A 26,941-nucleotide genomic window follows, 5' to 3' on the forward strand; every position below is an offset into this window, starting at 1 on the left:
AAAGTACAATAAAATCTACAAGAAACATATTACTTAAAACATTATTACCTGTTTCTGGGGTTATTATAAAAATAAGTATTGGGACACCTGGGTGGTTCATTCAGTTAAGCATCCTGACTCTTGATCTCAGCTTAGGTCTTGATCTCAGGATTGTGGGTTCGAGCCCTCTGTTGGGCTCCACACTTAAAGAAAAATAAAAGTAAGTTATAAAAGGGGAGAAAGCAATAGGCTCAAATACAGATGACAATCAGTTTAAAATTTACTCAGATAATATTAGAGTAGGTAGATTTTGTTAACTGTAGTGTTTACATTTCTATATATACATTTGGCATCTAAAAATTAATTTCTGCAGAAGGGGGAATGAAGCATGAGAGACTATGGACTATGAGAAACAAACTGAGGGCCTCAGAGGGGAGGGGGGTGGGGGAATGGTATAGACTGGTGATGGGTAGTAAGGAGGGCACGTATTGCATGGTGCACTGGGTGTTATACGCAACTAATGAATCATCGAGCCTTACATCGGAAACCAGGGATGTACTGTATGGTGACTAACATAATATAATAAAAAATCATTAAAATAAAAAAAATACTAAAAATTAATTTCTGGTCATTTTGCTTTTAAAAGCATAGAGATTCAGCACATGAAGATTTTAAGGTAGGATAAGATATGTTTGATTAAGTAATAGTTTACAGCATTATTTTTCATGAAACAACAGCAATTAATTGGAGGAGAAATTTGGATGTTCATAAATTATGTAGGCTAGCCTGTATAAATATCCAATTTAGAGAATAGAACATAGTTTGAATTATTTAGGAAATCAGCATTCTTTTTTCCCCCTTTAGGACGTATATAGTACAGCTACATTTTCCAACGAGAGACTTTTTATTTTATGAACATAGTGATATAATAACTGGTACTTGTGAAAAGTGTCATTGAGGTAAAAAGCCTAAACGGGTCTCAGACATCTAATTTTATATAGAAAGCAAAACATAGTCACACTGTTGTCTATGTTAATCCAGGAACCTTGTACAATTCATCTCTTTAGGAAAAAGAGATGGAATAATGATGACTGACGTGTTTGTTTTGGTGGGTGAGTGAATGTTTGAGGTCATTGTATTCTCTTAAAATTAAAAAAAAAAAGACAGCAAAATTTCTCTCAACCTCATTCCTATGTTTAGCAACTATTAGAGACAGTAAAGTTCTCTCTGTGTCAGTTGCTGATCTCTTTTATGAAATGTAATCACTGGGTCTATATGGCGGAGCCTCCTTAAGCTGATACTGCTTTGCAATTCCAAATAACCCAACTTTCATCAGCCGACTGGAATCTCTATTGTCCTTTAATAAAAGTAGAATTTAAATCAACAGTAAAGCCCTGATAACTCACAGTCCCAATTCCATGTGTTTTGAGTTTTACTGAATTTAGCAATAAGGCATGTTTAGTGATCGGTTATATTTATTTCAGGAAAAGTATTTTTGCTTTTCAAGGTAAGCTATAACATACTTATACCACAGCAGCTTAGTTTCTAAGTACTGAGATTCATTATTGATGTCTTATAGTGGGGAAAGTAAAAATTTTCCCATTTGGAAAAATTAAAAAAAAAAGGAGTAAATCTTTAAATTTTAGGACTTTGATCTTTGAACTCATGGGGCTGCAGACTTTTGAAGTATGCCTTTGTGTATCTCTGGCTCTCACTCTTGCGGTTGCTAGGAGACAACATTCCTTAGGCTGAATATCCTACTTGTTGTCCAATTTGGTCACTAAGAGTGTTATGGTAGAGTTAATTTTTAGATCTCTTTGAGAAAGCCACCTTCAGATTAGAAAAAAAAAAAAAAAAGCCACAGAGGGAGAGCCTGATTTACTCAGTTACATGTCCTATCCACTTTTTATCCCAGAACATCTATTTTACTATTCTTATATTTGCATAAAATATTTTTGAATCTTTGACTCTGCAAGCCACATTCTTTAGTTTTGGGGTGTATTTATGATTTATTTGTACAACTCAGTAGGGCACATCTGGTCACGTATGTGATTAATTTGGAAAATGTAGTGGGCCTTTGTGTCTGTGGCCTCGTCTGCACACTCAGCACAGGGTCCATAGTTCTGGACACTGTAATGAAAATCAGGCACCTTCCTCAGTGATCATATTATTTTAGATTTATAAAAACATTTAATTTCAGAAAAACAAATTTAATATACTTTTATATTTGTAATTGATGCTTAACAATTTATGTCTTGCTGAATATGTATCCTGATATAGATACTTTACCACATTCTTCTGTTGTTTAACTGCCATGTGATTATTTAACAAGAGCTTCAATCTAGGATATTGTGTGATATATACATATTCAAAAAAATGGGATTGCTATTTCTATAGTGGTATCTCTTTCTTTCCTTTTCTTCTTCTTCTTTTTTTTTTTTCTATTTGTATGGGGCCTGGGAAGTCTCTGGTTTTGGCAATGTCACCTCCTCTGGACTTGATTTTTAGTCATTGTCAGCTTTGAAGAGGTTGCTAGGTGTCTTTCAATGTCTCTTTCTAACTTTAAGGTTTAATAATTATTTACTTAGTCTGAATGGATTAGATGCTCATTAAACTTTAGTGCTGGTAGAGGAGTTAGGATGGCAGAGGAGTAGGGGGACCCTAAGTTTGTCTTGTCCCTTGAACACAGCTAGATATTTATCAAGTCATTCCGAACACCCAAAAAATCAATCAGAGGTCTGCGAAAACAAAAACTGCAAGTCTACAAGTAGAAAAGTGATCACCTTTGGAAGGTACTCCTACCCGTGGAGTTGACTTGGGGAAGATATAGCTGTGGATACATTGGTGGGGAAGGAGCCTGCTTACGGAGGCTACCACAAAGTATTAGAAGCCATGGAACACAAAATCTGAACTTTTAGTAGTCCGCTGCCATGGAGGATATGCCTGGCTTAAAGGTGTTCAGGTGGCAAAGTGGGGCGGAATCCCAGGACTGAAAGTGTGGTCTGAGGATCCCCTGCGTTGCAAGAATGGGTGGCTCCAACGTGCTGCACTGTTCCCAGGCATAGAAGTGGGGAAGCTTGGACACAGGCAGCATTAATGCAGGGTTCTGAGAGAAACTGGGGACGCCAGAGGGGTGATGGATTGCTTTTCTGTGAGGGCTCGCTGAAGAGAAGGGGGTGCATAATTTCTGCTTGGAGGCTAAAGAGCAGGGCGCTGCCCTACTCATCCTGCCCATCAGCACTATAAGCCTTCAGGGATCAAAACAGTGCCACCCAGAGGAGGCTGGAGGTGCTTACACCAAGTCCCACGCCCCTGTGGCCTGGAGGCGCATTTTCACTGAAACAAGTGAGCCTGAGAATCAGTGCAACAGGCCCCTCCCCCAGGAGACTGGCACAAACAACCGGCTGGCACAAAATCTACTGATCCTAGAGTGCTACAAAGCTTCAGCTCTAGAGGAAATAGGATCTAACTTCTTTTTTACTTTTATTCTTTATTCTTTTATTATTTTCTCATTTGTTTTATTTTTTCAGTTCCTTTTTAAGTTTTTTATTATTAACTTCTAAAAAATGTTATTTCTATTTATTATATATGTTTTACTTTTTGTTTCTTTTCTTTTCTTTTTCTTTTTCTTTTCTTTTTTTTTTTTTTTTTTTTGTATTTTGGGATCTGAATTCTTACAAGCAGACCAAAACACACCCAGGGTCTAGGCTTTTTTTTTTTTTTTTTTTCCTGGACAAAATGATGAGGTGGAGAAATTCACCCCAAAAGAAAGAAGAGAAAGTAGAACTCAAAGCCAGGGATGTAATCAATACAGATATAAGTAATATCTCTGAACTAGAACTTAAAACAACAATTATAAGGATACTATCTGGACTTGAAAAAAAGCATAGAAGACACAGAGAATCCCTTACTGCAGAGATAAAAGAACTAAAATCTAGTCAGGCCAAAATTTAAAATGCTATAACCGAGGTGCAAACACAAATGGAAGCCACAAACATGAGGATGGATGAAGCAGAGGAACAAATCAGTGATATAGAAGATAAAATTTTAGAAAATAATGAAACTGAAAAGAAGAGGGAAAGAAAAGTAATGGATTACGAAAGTAGACTTAGGGAACTCAGTGAATCATTAAGACTTAATAATATTCATATCATAGGAATTCCAGAAGATGGAGAGAAAGTGGGGCAGAAGGTTTATTTGAATAAATTATAGCTAAAAACTTTCTTATCTGGGGAAGGACACAAACATCAAAATCCAAGAAGCACAGAGAGCTCCCATTAAATTAAAAAAAAGCCAGCCATTGCCAAGGCATATCACAGTGAAATTCACAAAATACACAGACAAGGAAAGAATCCTGAAGCAGCAAGGGAAAAAAACAAAACAAAACAAAAAAAGCCCTTAACCAACAAGGTAAGACAGATCAGGCTCACAGGAGACCTGTCCACAGAAACTTGGCAGGCCAGAAGATAATTGCAGGAAATATTCAATGTGCTGAATGGAAAGAATAGGCAGCCAAGAATTCTTTACCCAGCAAGGCTGTCATTCAGAATAGAAGAGAGATAAAGAGTTTCCCAGACAAACAAAAACTAAAGGGATTTGTGACTACTAAACCAGCCCTGAAAGAAATTTTAAGGGAGACTCTTTGAGTGGAGAAAAAAAAAGACCAAAAGCAACAAAGACTAGAAAGGACCAGAGAACATCACCAGAAATACCAATCTATAGGTAACACAATGGCACTAAATTCATATCTTTCAGTAATCACTTGGAATGTAAATGGACTAAATGCTCCAATCAAAAGACATAGGGTATCAGAATGGATAAAAAAACAAGATCCATCTATATGCTGCCTACAAGAGACTCATTTTAGACCTAAAGACACCTGCAGATTGAAAGTGAGGGGATGGAGAACCATCTCTCATGCTAATGGGCATCAAAAGAAAGCAGACAAACTAGATTTAAAACAGATGAACTATATCAGACAAACTCGATTTTCAAACAAAGCCTATAACAAGTTAAGGAGTCTATCCAACAAGAAGATCTAATAATTGTAAATATTTACGCCCCCAACTTGGGAGCACCCAAATATATAAATCAGTTAATAATTAACATAAAGAAACTCATTGATAATAATACAATAATAGTAGAGGGGTTTAACATCCCACTTACAGCAATGGACAGATCATCTAACCAGAAAATCAACAAGGAAGCAACAGCTTTGAATGACACACTGGACTGGATGGACTTAACAGATATATTCAGAACATTGAGTGCACACGGAACATTCTGCAGAATAGATCACATACTGGGTCACAAATCAGCCCTAAACAAGTACAAAAATATCAAGATCATACTATGCATATTTTCAGACCATAATGCTTTGAAACTTGAACTCAATCAAAGAGGAAATTTGGAAGGAACTCAAACACATGGAAGTTAAAGAACATCCTACTAAGAATGAATGGGTCAGCCAGGAAATTAAAGAATTAAAAAAATTCATGGAAAGTAATGAAAATGAAACACAACTGTTCAAAACATGATGTTTGTGTCCTTTCCTGGATTGGGATAGAGCAAAGGCAATCCTAAGAGAGAAGTGTGTGTGTGTGTGTGTGTGTGTGTGTGTGTATTTTTTAAAGACTTTATTTATTTTTCAGAGAGAGTACAAGCAAGGGGAGTGGCAGGCAGAGGAAGAAGCAGGCTCTGCACTGAGCAAAGAGCCTGATGCGGGACTTGATCCCAGGACCCTAGGATTGTGACCTGGCCTTAGGCAGATGCTTAACTGACTGAGCCACCCAGACATCCCAAGAGGGAAGTATATTGCAATATAAGCCTTTCTCAAAAAATTAGAAAAATCTCAAGTACACAAGCTAACCTTACACCTAAAGGAGCTGGAGAAAGAACAATAAATAAAGCCTAAACCAAGCAGAAGAAGAGAAATAATACAGATTAGAGCAGAAATCAATCAAATAGAAACCAGAAGAACAGTAGATCAATGAGACTAGAAGTTGGTTCTTTGAAAGAATTAATAAGATCGATAAACTCCTACCCAGACTTATCAAAAAGAAATGAGAAAGGACCCAAATTAATAAAATCATGAATAAAAGAGGAGAGATCATGACCAACACCAAGGAAATACAAACAATTTTGAGGACATATTATGAACAACTATGCAAACAAAATAGGCAATCTGGAAGAAATGGATGCAGTCTTGGAAACTTAACAAACTACGAAAACTGAAACAGAAAGAAATAAAAAATCTGAACAGACCCATAACCAGCAAGGAAATTGAAGCGGTATCAAAAACCTCCCAAGAAACAAAAGTCCAGGGCCAGATGGCTTCCCAGGGGACTTCTACCAAACATTTAAAGAAGAGTTAATACCTATTCTTCTGAAGCTGTTTCAAAAAATAGAAATGGAAGGAAAACTTCCAAACTCATCCTGTGAGACCAGAATTACCTTTATCCCAAAACCAGACAAAGACCCCATCATAAAGGAGAATTACAGACCAATATCCCTGATGAACATGGATGCCAAAATTTACTCACCAAGATATTAACCAATAGGATCCAACAGTACAAGAAGAGGATTATTCACCATGATCAAGTGGGATTTATTCCTGGGTTGTAAGTGTGGTTCAACATTCGCAAATCAGTCAACGTGATACATCACATTAATAAAAGAAAGGACAAGAACCATATGATCCTCTCAATTGATGCAGAAAAAGCATTTGACAAAATACAGCATCCTCTCTTGATTAAAACTCTCCACAGTGTAGGGATAGAGGGAACATACCTCAATATCATAAAAGCCATCTATAAAAAGCCACAGCGAATGTCATTCTCAATGGGGAAAAGCTGAGAGCTTTCCCCCTTAGATCAGGAACATGACAGAGATGCCCACTCTCACCACTGCTGTTCGCCATAGTGCTAGAAGTCCTAGCCTCAGCAATCAGACAACAAAAAGAAATACAAGGCATTCAAATTGGCAAAGAAGAAGTCAAACTTTCACTCTTCACAGATGATGTGATATTTTATGTGGGAAACCCAAAAGATTCCACCCCAAAATTGCTAGAACTCATACATGAATTCAGCAAAGTTGCAGGATATAAAATCAATGCACAGAAATCAGTTGCATTTCTGTACACCAAAAATGAAGCAGCAGAAAAAGAAGGCAAGGAATTGATCCCATTCGTGACTGTACAAAAGCAATGATACCTAGGAATAAACCTAACTAAAGAGATAAAAGATTTATACTCTGAAAACCATAAAAACACTTCTGAAAGAAATTGAAGAGGACACAAAGAAATGAGAAAGCGTTCCATGCTCATGGATCGGAAGAACAAACATTGTTAAAATGTCTATACTATCCAAAGCAATCTACACATTTAATGCAATCCCTATCAAAATACCACGAGCGTTTTTCACAGAGCTAGAACAAACAATCCTAAAATTTGTATGGAACCACAAAAGACTCTGAATAGCCAAAGCAATTCTGAAAAAGAAAAAACTGGAATCATCACAATTCCTGATTTCAAGCTGTATTACAAAGCTATAGTCATCAAGAGAGTATGGTCCTGGCACAAAAACAGACACATAGATCAATGGAACAAAATAGATAACCCAGAAATGGTCCCACAACGATTTGGTCAACTAATCTTGCACAAAGCAGGTAAAAATATCCGGTGGAGAAAAGACAGTCTCTTCAACAAATGGTATTGGGAAAACTGGACAGTCACATGCAGAAGAATGAAACTGGACCAGTTTCTTATAACGTATACAAAAATAAATTCAAAATGGAGGAAAGACCTAAATATGAAACAAGAATCCATCAAAATGCTAGAGTAGAACACAGGCAGAAACCTTTCTGACCTTGGCCATAGCAACTTCTTACTAGACATGTCACTGGAGGCCAGGGAAACAAAAAAACAAAAATGAACTGTTGGGACTTCATCAATAAAAAGCTTCTGCACAGCAAAGGAAACAGTCAACGAAACTAAAGGCAGCCTATGGAATGGGAGAAGATATTTGCAAATGACATATCTGATAAAAGGTTAGTATCCAAAATCTATAAAGAACTTATCAACCTCAACACCCAAAATACAAATAATCCAGTTAAGAAATGGGCAGAAGACATGAATAGACACTTTTCCAAAGAAGACATCCTTGTGGCTAACAGACACATGAGAAGATGCTCAACATCACTCTTCATCAGGGAAATGCAAATCAAAACCACGATGAAATACCACATCACACCTGTCAGGATGGCTAAAAATAACTCATGAAACAATAGATGTTGACAAGAATGCAGAGAAAGGGGAACCCTCTTACACTGTTGGTGGGAATGCAAACTGCTGCAGCCAGTCTGGAAAACAGTATGGAGGTTCCTCAAAAAGTTAAAATAGAACTACCCTATGACCCAGCAATTACACTACTAGGTATTTACCCAAAGGATACAAAAATACAGATTCAAAGGCATAAACCCCAGTGTTTATAGCAGCATTATCAACAATTGCTAAACTATGGAAAGAGTCCATTTGTCCAGCGTCTGATGAGTGGATAAAGAAGAGGTGGTATATATATATATAATGGAATATTACTCAGCCATCAAAAAGATGAAATCTTGCCATTTGCACAACGTGTATGGAGCTAGAGTGTATTATGCTAAACAAAATCAGTCAGAAAGACAAATACCACATGCTGTCACTCATATGTGGAATTTAAGAAACAAAACAGATGACCAAATGGGAAGGGGAAAAAAAAAGGAAAGAGGGAAACAAACCATAAGAGACTCTCAATGATAGAGAACAAAGTGAGGCTTGATGGAGGGAAGTGGGTGAAGGATGGGCTAGATGGGTGGTGGGTATTATAGAGCACTTGTTATGATGAGCACTGGGTGTTGTATGTAAGTGAGGAACCACTGAATTCTACTCCAGAAACCAATATTGCACTGAATGTTAACTAACTAAAAGAAACAAAAAACAAAAAAAAACTTTAGTGATGATAACTAGATAGATATAGAAAAATAGCTTCAATTTATTGCCTCATTTTTTCTTTTAAAATTGGTTAATTTATATTAAAGGTGAGATTGTATTTTATAAGCCATATATTGGTGTATGTCCTCACAAAGGATTTTTAATTTCCTTCTGGGTATGACTGGGGCAGTGTGTATGGTGCAAATGGATGTCAAAATACTAGAAGCATTTCAATGATATATAAGAAAACTACGAGAGAACTGAGATTGTTGTGGAAATTTCAGTTTACATAATCACGATGGGTATGCACCATAAGTAAATAGTTTGTTGCTACCCAGAGATAGAAATAATGAGCACAACAACCTATTAACTAAATGCATTTTATACAGAATTACTACTGTCTAATTATTCTTGATAAAGAATTTGTTATCCAAAGCAATCTTGAGAAAGAGGAACAAAGCTGGAGGTATCACAATCCCAGATTTCAAACTATACTACAAAGCTGTAGTGATCAAAACAGTATGGTACTAACACAGAAATAGACACGTAGATCAATGGAACAGGATAGAGAACCCAGAAAGAAACTCATGTTTGTATGATCAATTAATCTACCACAAAAGAGGCAAGAATATACAATGGGGGAAAAGGCAGTCTCTTTTTGAGACAGATCCTCATAAATGCTGTTGGAAGAACTAGACAGCTACATGCAGAAGGATGAAACTGGACCATGTTCTTACACATACACAAAAAGGAACTCAAAATGGATTAAAACCTAAATGTGAGACCTGAAACCATGAAAGTCCCAAAAGAAAACATAGGCAGTAATCTGCTGGACTCAAGCCTTAGCAACACTTTTTTGGGTATGTCTCCTCAGGCAAGGGAAACAAAAGCAAAAACAAACTATTGGGACTACACCAAAATAAAAAGTCTTGCACAGCTAAGGAAACCATGAACAAAAAGAAAAGGCAACCTATTGAACAGGAGAAGATATTTGCAAATGATATATCTGATAAGGGGTTAATATCCCAAATATATAAATAATTTATACAACTCAACACGAAACCCCCCAAATAATTGGATTAAAATGGGCAGAGAAACTGTATAGACGTTTCCAAAGATAACATACAAATGGCAACAGGGAGATGAAAAGCTGCTTGACATCACTGATCATCAGGGAAATACAAAGCAAAACCACAAGGAGATAGCACCTCACACCAGTCAGAAGAGCTAGTACCAAAAAGACAAGAAATAACAAGTGTTGGTGAGGATGTGGAGAAAAGGGAACCTTTGTGGTGCACTGTTGAGACTGTAAATTGGTGCAACCGGTGTGGAAAACATTAAGGAGTTTCCTTAAAAAATTAAAAATAGAAATACCGGGGCACCTGGGTGGCTCAGTCGTTAAGCGTCTGCCTTTGGCTCAGGGCGTGATCCCAGCGTCCTGGGATTGAGCCCCACATCAGGCTCCTCTGGTGGGAGCCTGCTTCTTCCTCTCCCACTCCCCCTGCCTATGTTCCCTCTCTCGCTGGCTGTCTCTCTCTCTGTCAAATAAATAAAATCTTTTTTTTTTAAGATTTTATTTATTTATTCAACAAAAAAAAGGATTTTATTTATTTGACAGAGAGAGAGACAGCCAGCGAGAGAGGGAACACAAGCAGGAGGAGTGGGAGAGGAAGAAGCAGGCTCATAGCAGAGGAGCCTGATGTGGGGCTCGATCCCATAACGTCAGGATCACGCCCTGAGCCGAAGGCAGATGCTTAACCGCTGTGCCACCCAGGCGCCCCCAAATAAATAAAATCTTTAAAAAAAAAAATAGAAATACCGTATGGTGCAGTAATTCCATTATTTTACCTAAAGAAAACAAAAACACTAATTTGAAAAGATCTATGCAACCCTATGTTTATTGAGGCATTATTTGTAATAGCCAAGATATGAAAGTAACACAAATGCCCTTGGGTAGATGAATGTATAAAGATACGGTACACACACACACACACACACACACACACACACGCATGCACACAATGGAATTACTCAGCCATAAAAAAGAATGCGATCTTGCCATTTGCACTTAGAGGGTATTATGCTAAGTGCAATAGGTCAGATGGAGAAAGGCAAATACTGTATGATTTCATTTAAATGTGGAAATTGAAAAACAAGACAAATGAGCAAACAAAAACAGAAAAAGGCTCATAAATACAAGGAACAGACTGGTGGTGGCCAGCGAAGACAGGAGTGGGGAATGGGCAAAGTAGGTGAAGGGGACTGAGAGGCACAGAGGAAAAGATCTGTGTAAACAGAACACAACCTCAAGCATTGTTACCCTTATTTAGCGAACTCTCACCTCTCCAATAGTGCCAGGAGAGAAGCACAATTTCACTGTAAGCTACCGAGGGAAGTAAACCTGTATTTTCTTAGTAACAACCCACAGAGAACTCAGTAGATACAACCGACTCGTATATGTGAATGTTCACTTTTTGCCTGTCTGAATTATTAGAAGCCAAGTTTCCTGGTATTTCACCGCGGATTCGTTTACGGTCTTCTGGCAGAACACTCGATGCTCCAGTTTTGGGTAGTGTTTGCCAAAACATGGAGTAAATATCTTAAGAACCTCAATTATTCTTCATGGCTTAGACAGGCATTAAAAAATATTGAATCACATTGTGAGAAAATGAAGTGCTTTTCCATTTCAAACTGAATTCTTTCTCAAACCTTCTGAATACATCAAGGAGAAAGTCTCAGCTAAAAGTTAGACTTTCCCATCTTTCCAGCATTTTGTAATAGATGGCCTAGCCCTCAGGTTCAGTTTCCTGCAGGCTACGGTAGTATCCAGCTCCAAAAGTTGTTTATGTTTATGGCATGAAATATTAATTTTCTGTTTATGGGATTGAAACTAAGTTGTCTTTTGAAATAAATCAAGTTAAGTAAAACAGTGATTTGACTTAAAGAAAAATATCCAGTAAATGATAGTGCAGGTAGGACATAGGGCACCTGTCACCAAGGAGGTGCTGAAGTTTGGGAAACACTAGGAGTTGACAGTCCCTAGAATAGTTTCCCTCGGTTCCATGTGTCTTATAAAGGAAAAATTAGCGAAGTAGTGATGCATCTTGTTAAATTTTGGAAACTTTTTTGAGAAACAATGAAGAGGATGAGAGGAAGATGATAATATTTATTGAGCATTTCTTTGCTTAATAATTTTCACATGTGCTCATTTGTTTCTCATAACGACTTTGAAAAATTAGTATTAATTTGCACATTCAGGTTTAGGTCTGAGCGTCACGGCTTCCTTCTGCCTACGCTGTTGTGATATCACATCTTGTGCGTCAACTGTAGGTAGGGTAGGGGTGAAGAAGGTGAGGTAGAGATGACTGAGTGAAAAGTATCCAGTCTGGAGTTAGGGTTTACCTGAGTCTGAATCCTAGCTGCGTACACCAATGAGCCTCACCACTCCATTTACAATGTTATTTACTAGGCGCAAACTTCTCTGAGCCATTCTCTTTTAATCTATAAAATGTAGAAAATTATAACCAGCTTAGGAATTGCCGGACGGATTGAGTGACGTAGCATCGGTAAAGCATTTAGCACAGTACCTGGTAAGTAAGCAGTTACTCAACGTTAGCTCCCTCATTCTAGTTTTTTTAAAAAATCCTCGATGTTCTCCCTGTCAGTTGAGACTGAATGTAATTATTAGATATGCATATGAAATGGAAAAGTGACTGTCTCTGCCCATAAACAAATATCTGATTCATTCTCTAGCCCTCACCCCACCACAAGAGAATGATTAAGGATGAGAGATAGAGTTATCACTTGGTCACATCTATTCACAAGTTAATAAATCAAATGCATTTGACCTTTTTTCTTTTCTCCTTTCCTGGTGTCCACAAAAAGTGTTTGCCTTTATAAAAGCTCTGAAGTAAGGCCTCCCGTGTAATAAAAATGTGTTCCTTTCATTGTATGAGAAAATATTAAATACATAAATAAATTATTTTAATCTGATTTAAATAGTGTATTGCATCAATAACAGCATATGTTTTTCTGTATTGGCCACTGATAGCTGTTAAAAACAAGTTCAGGAATGCCATTCAGACATTTGTTGTTGTGAAAAAAGAACTCTAAATCATCCCAACATATTCTGTTGTGAAAATGGCTCTTACCTTTCTCTTTCCTTTCACCAAAATCTTCAAAGACCCTGTCAGACTTTCTTAGGTTATATGAACTTAACTTCCTATGATGGATAATTAAAATGAAAAGTTTTTTTTATAAGGGTTAGTGCAAATCTTCATGAATAAATTATATCTAGAAAAGCACTTCGAAAATTCACTAGGAAGGATCAATATTTTCATTTATTTTCAGAAATAAGGAGTTTGAAGAAGCCGTTGATTTCTTCACCTGGGCTCTTAAAATTAATCCCTGTTTTCTGGATGCTTATGTTGGACGGGGAAATTCTTACATGGAATATGGCCACGAGAAAGCCACTGAACAAGCACAGAAGGACTTTCTGAAAGCATTGCACATTAATCCAACATATATGAAAGCCAGAATTAGCCTAGGCTATAATTTGCAGGTAACGTTATATAACAACGTTTTAACCCATAAAAGCACCTTTTGGACCAGAAAAGAATATATTTGGCCCTTTACTGGTGGTTGGGATTTATGTTATTTTTTGGTCATGTACATTTTACCTTTTCCTTACTATCAGTATCCAGAGCAGAGCTTCCGCCAGGGTTTGTTAGTTACAGGGAGCCTGCCTGGGGACCACACCCAGGGACCTGGTGTGCTAGTGAGATGTGGACCCTTTGAACCTGAGCTTCCTTAATGCCTATACCCCGCCTTACTTTACCCCCACACTTACAGACAACTTTTGAAATTTGCCTGATGAGTTTCACATAAGAATGTGACTAACATTTGTTTCACTAACTGATACTTGGGCCCCATAGGTATTGTCCTGTTGAATTAATGACAAGCTACACAGAATAAACACTGTATGAAAGTTTTGAAGTGGACTTTAGCCATGCAGTGGGTCAGACAACCACTGTATAGGGATTTAGGTCATCTTCCAAAATGGGAGAGTGTTAATCTGTCTGTTACCAAGCAGGTCTCTGAGTGATTTCTGGAACACTCTGACCTGACGCATGCACTCACCAACCTATTTGCCTAATAAAATATGTAGTGACATTCTTGGAATAAAGTGCTAAGTGTGCTATATTTTCCATGAAGAGGAACTGAGTGATTTTAAATTCTTTTTTTTTAATATTCAAAATTTTAGACAATGGGCAAAAAATGTGTTCAAATTATCATAATCTGCAGAAATTCTTGTTAATCTGCAATTAAAGTTGATTTTTTAAGGTTTGAAAATGAGTATGGCTGATCTAATAATATTAATAATATTGGAGGTGATTGTTAGGGTTGGTGGTTATAGTGAGGTATGCCCAAGAACCCATTAATAAGGGATATAAGATTGCCCTCTGAGACTTAAACATAAAATTAGCCATCATTGGATCACAGTAGAAATTTACAAAGTTAACTTGCAGAGACCAGATGACTCCCAAAGTGGCAAGAGCTGACTGCAATCCAGTGAAATGTGTTAACATCATCATTCATTGCATTCAATAGGCATTTTACTGAGCCCCTGATATAGGACAAGAACAGCTCTAGGCCTAGGGATACAGCAGTGAACCAAATATACTTGGTTCTTCTTATCGAGTTTACTACCTAGTAGAGAGATGAGTATCAAACAATCATATGAGTAGTTATTTAATTATACTCGTGAAACAAAGGAAAAGGATGGATTTTAGGACAACTTATAACAAGGAAACCTAGATTTGTTCAAGGCGTAAGAAAGGACTTTTTGAGAAATTAACATTTAAATTGAGTGTGAAAGACTAGTAATCAGTCAGAGTTAAGAGTTGGGCTAGGACACAGGGAACAACCCATTAGAAAGTCTTGTGAAAGGGACAGAGGGCCCAAGTGGATGGAGTGTTATGACAAGAAGTGAGTGTTGTAGGACAGGCTAGAGAACTGGAAAATGACTGGAGATGAAGGCCTTGCAGGCCAGTTACAAATGTTAATATAATTAACCAAACCGATGGCATCAGATTTTTGTTTAGATCTCACTTGGTGTGTATCAACCTGAAAGAAGATTGAGAAACACATCAGTAGGAAGAAGGATTGAGTCAGGAAAGAAAGGACTGAGAATAGAGAGTTAGAGAGGTTCATCCAAATTCTGCCCAGGGGAAAGAGTAACCATTTGTTCAACAAATACGTCCAGATTTCCCTACTAAGTGCCTTGCACTGCAATATCGCGGTTAGCCGAATCAGATTTCAGGAACAGATGACAGATATCGCATTGTGAGGCTGTTTGCAGCTTAATATTCTTATATTCCTAGTTTCTCCAATGAATTTGTTAGGACAGTGTTGATTTTCACAGAATTTGCCCAGATGGAGAAGAATTGCCAGTTAAAGAACAGTGTGTAGCTATCTTATTAGTTTAACGCAAGAGTCACTGGGCTCAATTTGGTTAATGTGAGTCAGCTTCTCAGCTTCTGAGATTCTGGTAAGTTGGATTTTTAGCCTATGCAAATAAAGGACAGACTCTGGACTCAGTGGATTACTCAACTCACTACCTTACACTGATGAGGTATTTAGTTGCTAATTGGTCTTCTCTAGGAAATACGCAGATACCTTTCAATTAATAGCGCCCCTCGCCTAACTTTTTTCTTGTTTTCCAGTTGGTGCTAAGTTTTATAAACAGTTTTATAAACAGAAACTTGGTAGATTTGAATGCATTTTCCATGGAATATGTATAGTGACCCTAAAATTCCAGATACTGGTGCAATTTATCGAAATAGGTTTCACACCATTAGTTTGTTCTCTTATTTATTCAACACATTTATTTTATTGTGTTCGTTATATGTGTATTATGTATAACTGGAGATTCAGCGCCAGGCAATAAAGACAATCTCTGCCTGTGGGTGTGGAGTTCAGTGTAAACTTTGTGGTGATGCTTGTCGGAAGCATTGGTGACCATGATTTTATGTTGCCCAAGGTTGGCATAAGAGATGACTGACAATTGGATTTATTTTAATTAATTAAGATGTTAGCATAAATACTCAGAGGTAATTTAGTCAATTGAATGCACTTAGAGTACAATCTACTTCCTTGTTTAAAATAGGTTAGATTTAGCACAATATAAATTTACCCTTACTGAAGGCTTTATCTGATTAAGTTAGAACCATAAACATTTGTCATGTTTTGGACAATTTCCTACTTCATGTAAACAAAATTTTTTTTTAGGCCCAAGGAAAATTCCAGAAAGCGTGGAATCACTTTACCATTGCCATAGAAGTGGATCCAAAATGCTACTTAGCCTATGAAGGAAGAGCTGTGGTCTGTCTTCAGATGGGTGATAATTTTGCTGCAATTCAAGACATTAATGCTGCCATAAAGGTAAAAATCCACTTCGATGATATTATCATTAGCATCAGTTAACACCATTAATGAATAGGGTCATGTAACTTGTCTGTAACTGTTTAAAGTAATTTGTAGGGAAAATAATATTTGTATTTTTTTTTTCTCCCAGGAGCTTCCTAGAGTAAAGAGTTTCTATGGCTCGCCAATTTTATAACCTAAGTACATTTAAAATCCAAAATACAAACTTACGATAAATGTTGATTTCTCTCAGTAAATGCAATTTATAGTTTCATGGGACATCAATATTATTTTGTCATAAAAAAATGAATGTAAAACATAAAATAATGTTATGAGTTCAAAGGAACTAAAGAAAGAACAATACAAATCCCCAGATTCTTCTGTAGTGAAATTGCAAATAAAAACCTCGGGTTTTGTATACAGTGACAGAAAATCTTCTTTTCTTCTAGTTTTTGGATTCTGTTTCTGTAGAAACAGGCAGATTTTGTAATCTTTGAGATGCGAAAAAAGGAAAGCATTGAAAGATAATTGCTACTACCTAGTACAAATAAGCAAGTTAACTATTTAATTTATTTTCCGGTGTAACGGAGTCAAACAGATAAGCTTCCTGCTCACCGGGTCTGTCCTTTGGAAAGGAACTGAGTAAAGCACTAAGATTATTTGTTTTATTGCAACCAAATCAACCAAGGGTTGACACCGAATCAACTTCATACTGAGTCCTTTCTCAAAATATTTGCTCTAATGGGGTTTCACCTGCACTATAAAATTACTCGTTTCCCATAAGTAGATTTCATAACATTCATTTTTACAGACATGAAATTGGAGACAAATACTGTTCCCAGATGCTAAGTACTCATACTATTATATTGCAGATCAATACTACAGCAGAATTCTTAACAAATCGTGGTGTGATTCATGAGTTTATGGGTCAACAACAGAATGCAATGAAAGACTATCAAGCAGCAATTTCTCTAAACCCCACGTATTCACTGGCTTACTTTAATGCAGGAAATATCTATTTTCACCACAGGCAGTTTTCCCAGGTAATGCATTTTCCTGAACATTTTCTTTCTGACACTAAATGCTTTCTTTGTTATATATAATTTCAAAACGCAATCCTTACATCGCAGGCTCATCATTCATTAGCTCTTTTTACGAAAGTTCTCTTTCATAAGAATGTTTGTAATTATTTATTACAAGTCCACATCTCTATGGATTTATTCTCCTCATTATCATCAACCATTCAACGCTCGTCCAGTAAACAGTGTTCTGGACTTTCCCCAAGTGTGGGCCATTGCCTTGCTGTCCATTATTGCCAGCTTCTGGCCTAGAATCCTCTCTCTGCCCCCACTCAGACAAATCACAGACTTGCTTCAAGACTCTTTTTCATTGATGTGATTATCTAACTCATCTTGCTACCTTTCCTAAATTTCAGTCACATGAGCATTTGACTGGGAATGAGGAGATAAGGATATCAGTTCTGGTTTTATAACATCTTAATCTCTTCAGGACGTCTGAAATGAAAGTGTTGGGTTATTAGATGATATTTTTTATATTTTGAATTTATTTTATTTGAACTGTAACGCACTTACACAATTCAAACTCAACCTTAACTTTTTATTTATATTCACTCTTTTGTTCTTTACCTTCAACTTATCTTGTTGTCTATGCTTGAGTCAGAAGTTTACTTCCTTTATTGACACCCTTTAACTTAACACTGATGAGTTGTCAAGGTTAGGCCGTTTCCCTAAGTACTGCTTCTAGCGGTACCCTATGTATTTCAGTCTGTAAATGTTCTTTACTTTTTCCTAAATGTTTTACGTTTTCCTAAAATGTTACACCTGAAATGTTATTTCCCCCTTGACTGAAGAATAAATTAATAGGACACTTAAAATATCCAGGTGGAAGGGCTTTATATTTTCTAATTTTGGAGTTTATCGAGTTTTAGTATGGTCTTATATATGCCAACGTAAAAAAAAAAGATACTCCAGGGGCCTTTTTGAAAAAGAGTTTCTACTATAAGGATAATAGAGTTAAAAATATCCATATAAGATCTACCTTATAAGTTATATTTTTTAATTTAGACCATATCCACACTTGTTTTTCATTTGGTTTATTTTGGAGTGAGAAAGGTCTAAGTGTCTTAAAATCGGTGTGCCCTCTGTAGTTTTCTTTACATCTCTTGTAATTTCTGCTTCATGAAAATTGCTGCCACATTATTATTTTATGTACAGATATTCATACACATTACATATGCATCGTGAATGCATTTCAAATGCCCTTTGTTTCTTTAAAATGCTCTTTGGAATAAATTCACTTTTATCTGATATGAAGGCTGTAACCTCTGATTTCATTTGGTTTGCTTTTGCCTGGTATTCCTTTGTCCTTCCCTTTATTTTCAGTGTTCAGAATCCTTTATTTCAGGTTCGTGTTTCTTTTATACAGCATAGCGTTAGATTTTGCTTTAGATGGCAACTTGAAAATACTTAGCTTTTAATAATAATAATAATAATAACAACAAATTTTGGTATGGCTGATCTTAGTTCTGTTATTTAATGTCATATTTCCTGCATAGATGTATTTGATATATTTTATTCTGTGGTCCACTTTATTAAATTATTTTCAAAGGTTTTCTGATATTTAGGAAGGTTTACAGTTTTGCTTTAGTGATTACCTTTATAAAAATACCTTTATACTCTTCGTTTCTTATTTCTTTAGTTTCTCTATTACGAACAACAATAAAATTACCATTTAATCTCTTCTTCCCTTACTCCTCCCTCTTATCCATTTGTTGATTTTAGTTAATAGTGTTCTCTTTTTAAGAAAATATCTATGTTTTTATTCTTAAATGTATGTACGCTTACAGTGTCAGCTGGTGCTAGCCTTCCACTCTGTCTCTAGTCTCCCATTTTGCTGTGAGTTGCATTATTCCTCCACTGCCAAAGGGCTTAATATTTGCATACTGTTTTGTTACCCTTATTTCACGTTTTAGTCTTAGTTTTCCAGTTAAGTATATTTAGTTCTCATCACCAGGCTTTTTGCCAAAGTTTCCCTCCCGACCACTCATTTCTTAGTTGCCTGCAATTGGTCTTCTAGCAGAGTCCTGAGAAAGGGCTCATGAGAACAATATTCCTTGAATTTTTTTAATGTTCATAGCTGTTTGCCTGAAGCGTTTACAACTTAAGGCAGCTTGTCTGGGTTTAAAATTCTGACTCACTTTTTCTTTCCTTGAGTGTCTTACGCGTTGTTTCACTATTTTCTGGTGTTGTATGTTGGTGTCAAAAATGATCTTTTTGATGCAAACCTGATTTTCATTCTTTTATCGGTGACTTCTTTTGGTCAAGATCACCAAAGATTTTTAAGTAAAAAGTTTTGCCAAGGTACGTCTCAGAGTTGACCATTTGGAGTCAGTTTTAAAATACACAGTGTGCATTTTCAGTATGTAGATTTCAGAAAAGTTTTGTTGAATTCAGTGTAAAAAGTTTTTTGTTTCATTATTCTCTTCATTGGGAATGAATGCCAACTATTATATATAAGATGCCCCTTGACTTCTATATACCAATTATTTTTTCTCATGTTTTTTATTTCTTCGCTTTTGTTTCATTTTCTTTGCCTTTTTCACATCTGTCTCCTAAATCTTTCCTTGTTCTCTGAAATCTCTGTTATCCCCTGTGGACCTTATAGATCAGGTTTCTTTAAAAAAAAATTTTTTTTTTTTTTTTTTTTTTTTTAGTTTCATCTCATTCCCATGTCATACCTTCGTGGCCACCTCATTTCTGAGATCCTTCATTTCTGATTTATTTTTTCTTAAATTCAATTGCTCCCTTAGCAATTTTTTTCTAGTTCATTTTGAAATGTCATGTTATAATTTTTATCTGCGTTGTAGCAATACCTTTTTATCTGGTGAGTTTTTATTATCTTTCCAAAAATTAAGCTATTTTTTTTCATCCTTGTTTTTACAACGAGGGCAGGCAAATTACTTTTGTGTTACTCACGTTTGGATGAGATAGATTTTTTCCTTGACTAGTAGCAGAGATTCTTATGGGAAGCAGGGTGATAAGCCACAGTAACTTGCCAAGTTGTGCTCCTTTTGATGCTATGACAAAGGACTTTACAAGATGTCCTCTCTAGCCCGGCTGGTCTGGGAAGGCTTCTACCTACCACAAGCTTTGTGTTTCTCAGAACTTTTCACAACCCTTGCCTTCTAAGACGACGTACTCATTTTAAGAAGTTGTTTTTATTGCTTGCATTTTCTGAGACCTGTAACCTCTGTGTTCTCTTGGCCACCTAATACTGCCACCGTATCCCTTAATAAAATGATCACTGGGTCATCTTTATGTACCAAGAGGCTATGGTTCTTGTCTTTATTTTTCTGGAAAAGTTGAGCAAATATTTCCTTATACCACTTAGCTCTTCATTCCTTCCATCTCCGTATATCTATGATACCTGCCATGTATGAGGCATTAATAATACCCCGAGGAATGCAAAGCTAAACAAGATAAGAAAGGTTTTTTTCTGATGGAATCTACTTTTATTGGTGGTAGAAATGAAAATAAACAAGAAAACATTAGTAGTGATGAACATCGAAGACAGTCTCACGTAAGCATTATTCTATCAGTCTGAGCATATGTGTGGGACTACATGAGATCGAGATTGCCTGGATAGGTGGTATAGGTGGAGAGAAGGGGTTTAAGGAGCAAGGTCTGGGGTAACACCAATGTTTAAGACTGAAGCAGAGAGGAGATGCCAGAGAGTAGACTGAGAAGAGAGCATCTAGCCAGGATGATGGGAAGAAAAGCAGGAGAGTATGATAATACCTTGCGAATAATGTGCTTTAAGAAGGGAAAAGTGTCTTGTGTCAAATGCTGCTGGGAGAGGTCAAGGAAGAGGAGGTTGGAGGAACTCACTGATGATTTTGGCAAGAACAGTGCTGTGGCAGCGGTGAGACAGAAACTTAAATAGGTAAGGGTTGTGGAGGAAGTGTGAGGTGAAGAATTAGAGCAGTTAACTGGTTCAGGAAGTTCTGTGAAGAGAAGTAGTGAAATGAGAAGTAGAGAAATGAGGTGGAGTGGGGTAAGGAGTTCTTTTTATTTTGTAAATATGAAGGATAGTGATTCATGCTCCTACGTTAATAAAAAATGTAGTAGAAAAGACAAAATTTGGGGCAGGAGAAAGTGGCAGGGATAAGTAGGATCAAAATCTTTGAGAACTGGGGGTAAGTTTGGAAGTTTCTGGGTTGGCCTTTGAAGGGAGCAGAACACACTATCGATTATGTCATGAGGGAAGGCAGAGAGCGGGGGCACAGTTGCATGCAGACAGGCAGATTTTGAGAAGTAGGCATTTCTACTTACTGATTATATTTTCTCTATGGAATACGAGTATCAGTTATCAGTTGAGAGTGGGGTGGACTCTTGAAAAGGGGGACAGGGTGGCTAGGAGCCCTGAGAAGAAAAGAGAAAATGTGAAATAACTGTTAGAGAGAGTAGCAGGGTGAGCATACTAGGGAAGTGTAGTAGGATTACCAGACAACATTAAGCTCTCATTTTAGGCTCATGGTTATGACATCAGCGGCAACATATCTTTCTCTTCCTCACTTCTTTCATCCATTAGTCATCTAATCCTGTCAGTTTTGCTTCTTAATTTTTTTCTCAGATGTGTGCCCTCCATTCTGTCCTACTGTCATTGTCTTGAGTTAGCTCTTATTCTTTCCCAGCTTAGATCATGCCTCCAGGCAGCCAGCGCTGTGATGAGTTTAGTTGACCTCAGCAGGGGAGCTAAATGCTGGGACAGAGAATAATCTAGAACAATTCTGTAAGGCATGAATGGGATTGTTGCAGGTCAGACCTCAGTGGACAGTTGGCAGGCTAATGTTTTCCCAGGTGGACAGGCCAGGGTCAATGGCCTTAAACTTCATGAATCTTAGACCACCTCTGGTTGGGTCCTAGCAATGTTTCCCCGTGTTGTGGAGTTAGTTAATGAGATAAAGACAAATAAAATGCCCAGGTCAATTTTCTGTTCCCATAAATGTTTAAGATCCACACGAGAGGGAGACTCTCACCTTTTAAACTTGTCTTTAATAACTCCATGGGTATCATGTATAAAACTGGTTAGATTTAAAGTGTATTTGAACTTTGATTTTCTTTTTTTTTCTTTTTCTTTTTTTCTTTTTTTAGTGTGGTTCTATTTCCCTGGAATTTGGGAACATATTAATTGGGCAAATATTTCATCTAAAATGTGTTCTGTCGGGGCGCCTGGGTGGCACAGCGGTTAAGCATCTGCCTTCGGCTCAGGGCGTGATCCTGGCGTTCTGGGATCGAGCCCCACATCAGGCTCCTCTGCTATGAGCCTGCTTCTTCATCTCCCACTCCCCCTGCTTGTGTTCCCTCTCTCGCTGGCTGTCTCTCTCTCTGTCGAATAAATAAATAAAATCTTTAAAAAAAAATAAATAAAATAAAATGTGTTCTGTCCTCTGTCTTGATATATACTGGTTGCTTGGGCTTCCCAGTGCACACCCCCTCCAGAGTTAAGAAGACTTTGCAAGGAGTTATGCAGCTATGCTATATTTTTGTATGCTCGAGGCCTCTTTGTGGAGAAAATGGCTTTTGTCCCCTGCTCCCCTACCTCCTCAACCTTTGTTTCTCACTGTTCTGGAAGGAAGATTTAGGGGCAGGAAGAAGGGTCCCTCAATAGATCAAATAATTTCTAGAGGGTTCAAATTTATATATGTTCTGGCTTCTTTTATCATTAGTTAGTGACTTAATAATTGTAAATCACTTTTGGATGAGCTGTGTGCATGCATCATGAACTAGGGGTGACTTTAAAAAAATAACTGGATCTGCTTTTTAATTAATTACAGATATTAGGACATTAGACCAATTGTTAAAAAACGAAGGCCATCATTTTAGTAGGAGTCTTGGGCCTTAATTGTTTCAGAGCCATTACTCCTATACTTCAAGTTACTTCTTTAAACGTATAGGCTTTTATTTTCTAAGCAATGTATTTTGGAAGCTATAATAGAAAGTTACATTGCTCACAGTTAGACACATTATTTTGTGTTACTGAATTCTTTTATCTTAGCTGAGATAGGCATTTGCTCCTACCTGATTGAAGTCATGTTTTTGTGATGTAGAATAGTGTGGCCTTTATTGATCATTTACTGGTTAATTAAAATGAAGCCTAAATTACTTTTTGAAGAAAGTCTTGGCCCTGCTTGGAGTCATTTCCTTGCCTCATTTCTGATGATTGTGAGTCCAGCCTTCTGTTCGGGAGTGAATTCTCTTTAAGCTCTTCACAGAAGGATGTCAGTTCTGCCACCATCTTAACAGATCCTTCTACCACACTTAGCTGCCACATAGAATAGTTCCATCCAAAAATGAGACGGGTTACACAATCTTGATTGATTGCCTCTTGAAAGTCAAAGGCAGCAAAATTCACGGAGAATTGCCTTAGGGCTATGTTGTCTCTCCATTTGTAGACACCGGGAAGAAATGATACATCAATAATAATTGAGTTGAAATAAATCGATATTTTGAATATATATGGATATTTTGTACATACTTTACCTATTAACCTCACTTAATCCTAAAAGCAACACTGGAAGAAGAGTTCTATTTGTTACTTCCATTTTACAGAGAGGAAAACTGGGGACAAAAAGAACTTAAGTTACTCACCCAAAGACATGGAGATAACAGGTGGAAGAGCCAGGATTTGAACCGAGAAATCTGGCTCCATGGGTTGGGCTCTTGGCCACTGGGCTACCAGTGTTCCATTTCACTCATGATGGAAGTGAATTGAAGTCAAATCCCTGGGAAACATAGAGAAAAACAGTTCAGTGACAGAGACAGAGAAAATGACCAGAGAGGTAAGAGAAAAACCAGAGAGACTCTCTTTCCTGAGGACAGAGAATTTATAAAGGAAGGAGAGATCAAGAGTGTCCATGCCCCAGAAATGTCCTGTGGCAAAAGAACTAGAAAATGTCCGTTGTGCTTGAGGACATAAGAAGCCTTAGCAAGAGCAGAACTCACAAAATAAGGGGAGATGGATAGAAGCAAGATTGTAGTATGTTGGGAAAAACTGAGTGGTAAAAAATTGGAAAACAACCAGTACTGTTAAAAATGACTTTTCCTTTAAGTGAAGTAAGTTTTAAAGTAGGAGCCAAATTTTTAGTCATCACGGAATTAGAGAAGGGATTCCTATCTTGAGTAGTAGGATATCTAATCAGCATCTGAAGCTCTTTGTGGTGAAAGACCATTTAAAAAACTTTCTAACTTATTATTCATCAATATGTTGCTAAAACAATATAAACAAGTTACTAGAAATATGCTCTTGTGCTGGAATGTCGTAGCCACGTCCAAGTGCTCTACAAGTTACTAATGATTTACTCTAAGTTTCTGTACTTTAATCTCTTTATAGAGCTGTAGTTAATGATTTCTCGGGCTAAGACCCCCAAACCAGTCTACAGACCACACTTCGAAGGGTTCTTTTCAGCTCGATGATTAGTAGAGAGTAATCTGGAGTCTTTCTTCTTCTTGACAAGTTGATTTTTCCCCTCTCTCTTCCTTCTTCATAACTTTCATAGTATCACTAAGTTTTTATCCCTTTTTGGTATGGTTTAGAATCTTATTTGGAAAATTCATTTAACTTTTTAGCTCTTAGAGACTCCGCTTTTATGTGAAGAATGTTAATTTTCTAACGTATTTTATCTTGTTGTGACCTTCTTTTCTAATTTATATTTTACCTTTTTTCTGGTGCTGTATAAGGATGGGGGATTTAAGGGGTAAGTAGTGGAGCCTTTCACCTCAGGAAGGAGTAGTATTGTATCACTGACATCCTTGAGATTTGCCAACACATGGTGATAACAAAAAGCAAACTGACTTTTGGCTGGTTTTATTATTGTCTTTTACACTGTCCACAGACAATGCACTTCTTTTTCAACTCTACCTGGGATGCCGTGCTGCCACTGCCCCCTTGGCTTGCCCATGTCCTTATTTTAAATTAAGAGCAAAAGTGCTTCAGATTGCTATACAGCTGCCAATTAAAATATATTCAAATTATCATCGTCTTCACCCTTTCCAGGCCAGTGACTACTTCTCGAAGGCTTTAAAGTTTGATCCAGAAAATGAATGTGCTACCATGAATCGAGCTATTGCAAATACAATATTAAAGAAATACAAAGAAGCAAAAGAAGATTTTGCACATGTGGTTGAAAGCTGTCCCTTCTGGGCTGCAGTATATTTTAACAGAGCTCACTTCCACTGTTGTTTAAAGCAATATGGATTAGCTGAGGAAGACCTAAGTAAAGGTATTTTTGTTTTATAATTTTGGGGTAAAATCACAGTATGTTTGTTTTTAGACAATAAAAAGAAGGAAATCATCAGGTCTATCTGTCTAGGTAAGCTTACCTAAGAATTAATTTTTTTTTAAAGATTTTATTTATTTATTTGACACAGAGAGAGGCAGCCGGCGAGAGAGAGAACACAAGCAGGGGAAGAGGGAGAGGAAGAAGCAGGCTCCCAGCAGAGCAGGGAGCCCGATGCGGGGCTCGATCCCAGAGCCCCTGTCTCCCTGAGCCGAAGGCAGACGCTTAAGGACTGAGCCACCCAGGCGCCCCTGAATTAATGTTTTTTATATATCATATCTTTAATGCCATCAGTATAGATTCCTTTATGGAATAACTTAAAGCGTGGATAAGCTGAGATACAGAAAATCACTAGGGAATCCAGACAAAAACAATGCCAGCCTTTCAAGGAAAGACACTGTACTGTGTTCCTCAAGTTAGTTTTCTTAGAAAGACTTAATATTTTTAATTTTACTAAATAATTTCTTACATTTGAAGAAAATGCTTTCAAATAAGCAATGCTGCAGTGCTTATAAAATTTTCATTTTTAAAGCATGAGACTGTTTTCCAGTGTTATCATAAAACATATCATGAAATGTTTTTCTTTTACAGCCCTGTCTTTGAAGCCTGATGACGCTCTAGTCTATAAGCTTAGAGCAGAAGTCCGCGGTAAAATCGGTCTCGTCGAGGAAGCTGTGGCTGACTACGTTCAAGCGCTCAACCTTCAAGACTCTGCCTCGGTGGTATGATTACAGGGACCATGGTTTCTGCAGCAGTCCACACAGCTCTTCTTCCAGAAATCGAAACTTATTTGTTGTTTAAAGGGTTGCACTATCTTCATTATTGCATTCATTATGTTTTCTTATCTATATAACCCTTTAACTCATTTAAAAAATATACTTATATATTAATTCTAAAACTTCCAGGTCATTTTCTGCATATTTGAAAAAACTAAAAATAATTTCTTCTTAGGGCGCAGCATTTAAATGGCAATGTTTCTTATGGAATGTTAACATTTAAAATATTTTCTTTAAAGTCAAATAATTCCTTTTGAAATAATATAATCTTCATGATTATAGAAAAAGTGTCATTGACCTTTCATCAATACCTCCTCAAAATGTATTCAACAGTATCCAGGTCTAAAAAAAATTAACACAGAGCTGATGGCTATAAAGAAATTAAGTACATTTCTTCTCCCTTCCTGTAAACAATGTCTACACAGGCCCGTGTTC

At 37.0% G+C, this 26,941-nt stretch overlaps 1 protein-coding gene across 1 annotated transcript in view; it reads left to right on the top strand.

The window, feature by feature from the left end:
- The window catches only part of TTC6 (tetratricopeptide repeat domain 6), a 190,640-nt gene extending 164,091 nt beyond the window's left edge, over nucleotides 1–26,549 (top strand). Inside the window, exons 28-32 of the mRNA XM_057306418.1 lie at nucleotides 13,298–13,508; nucleotides 16,238–16,390; nucleotides 17,245–17,415; nucleotides 25,448–25,673; nucleotides 26,322–26,549. Coding sequence (XP_057162401.1) covers nucleotides 13,298–13,508; nucleotides 16,238–16,390; nucleotides 17,245–17,415; nucleotides 25,448–25,673; nucleotides 26,322–26,458 — 898 coding nt within the window. The 3' untranslated portion in view covers nucleotides 26,459–26,549. The remainder of the gene's footprint in view (nucleotides 1–13,297; nucleotides 13,509–16,237; nucleotides 16,391–17,244; nucleotides 17,416–25,447; nucleotides 25,674–26,321) is intronic.
- The last annotated feature ends 392 nt before the right edge of the window (nucleotides 26,550–26,941 follow it).

Source organism: Ursus arctos, unplaced genomic scaffold (assembly GCF_023065955.2).
Source record: "Ursus arctos isolate Adak ecotype North America unplaced genomic scaffold, UrsArc2.0 scaffold_37, whole genome shotgun sequence".
NCBI lineage: Eukaryota > Metazoa > Chordata > Mammalia > Carnivora > Ursidae > Ursus > Ursus arctos.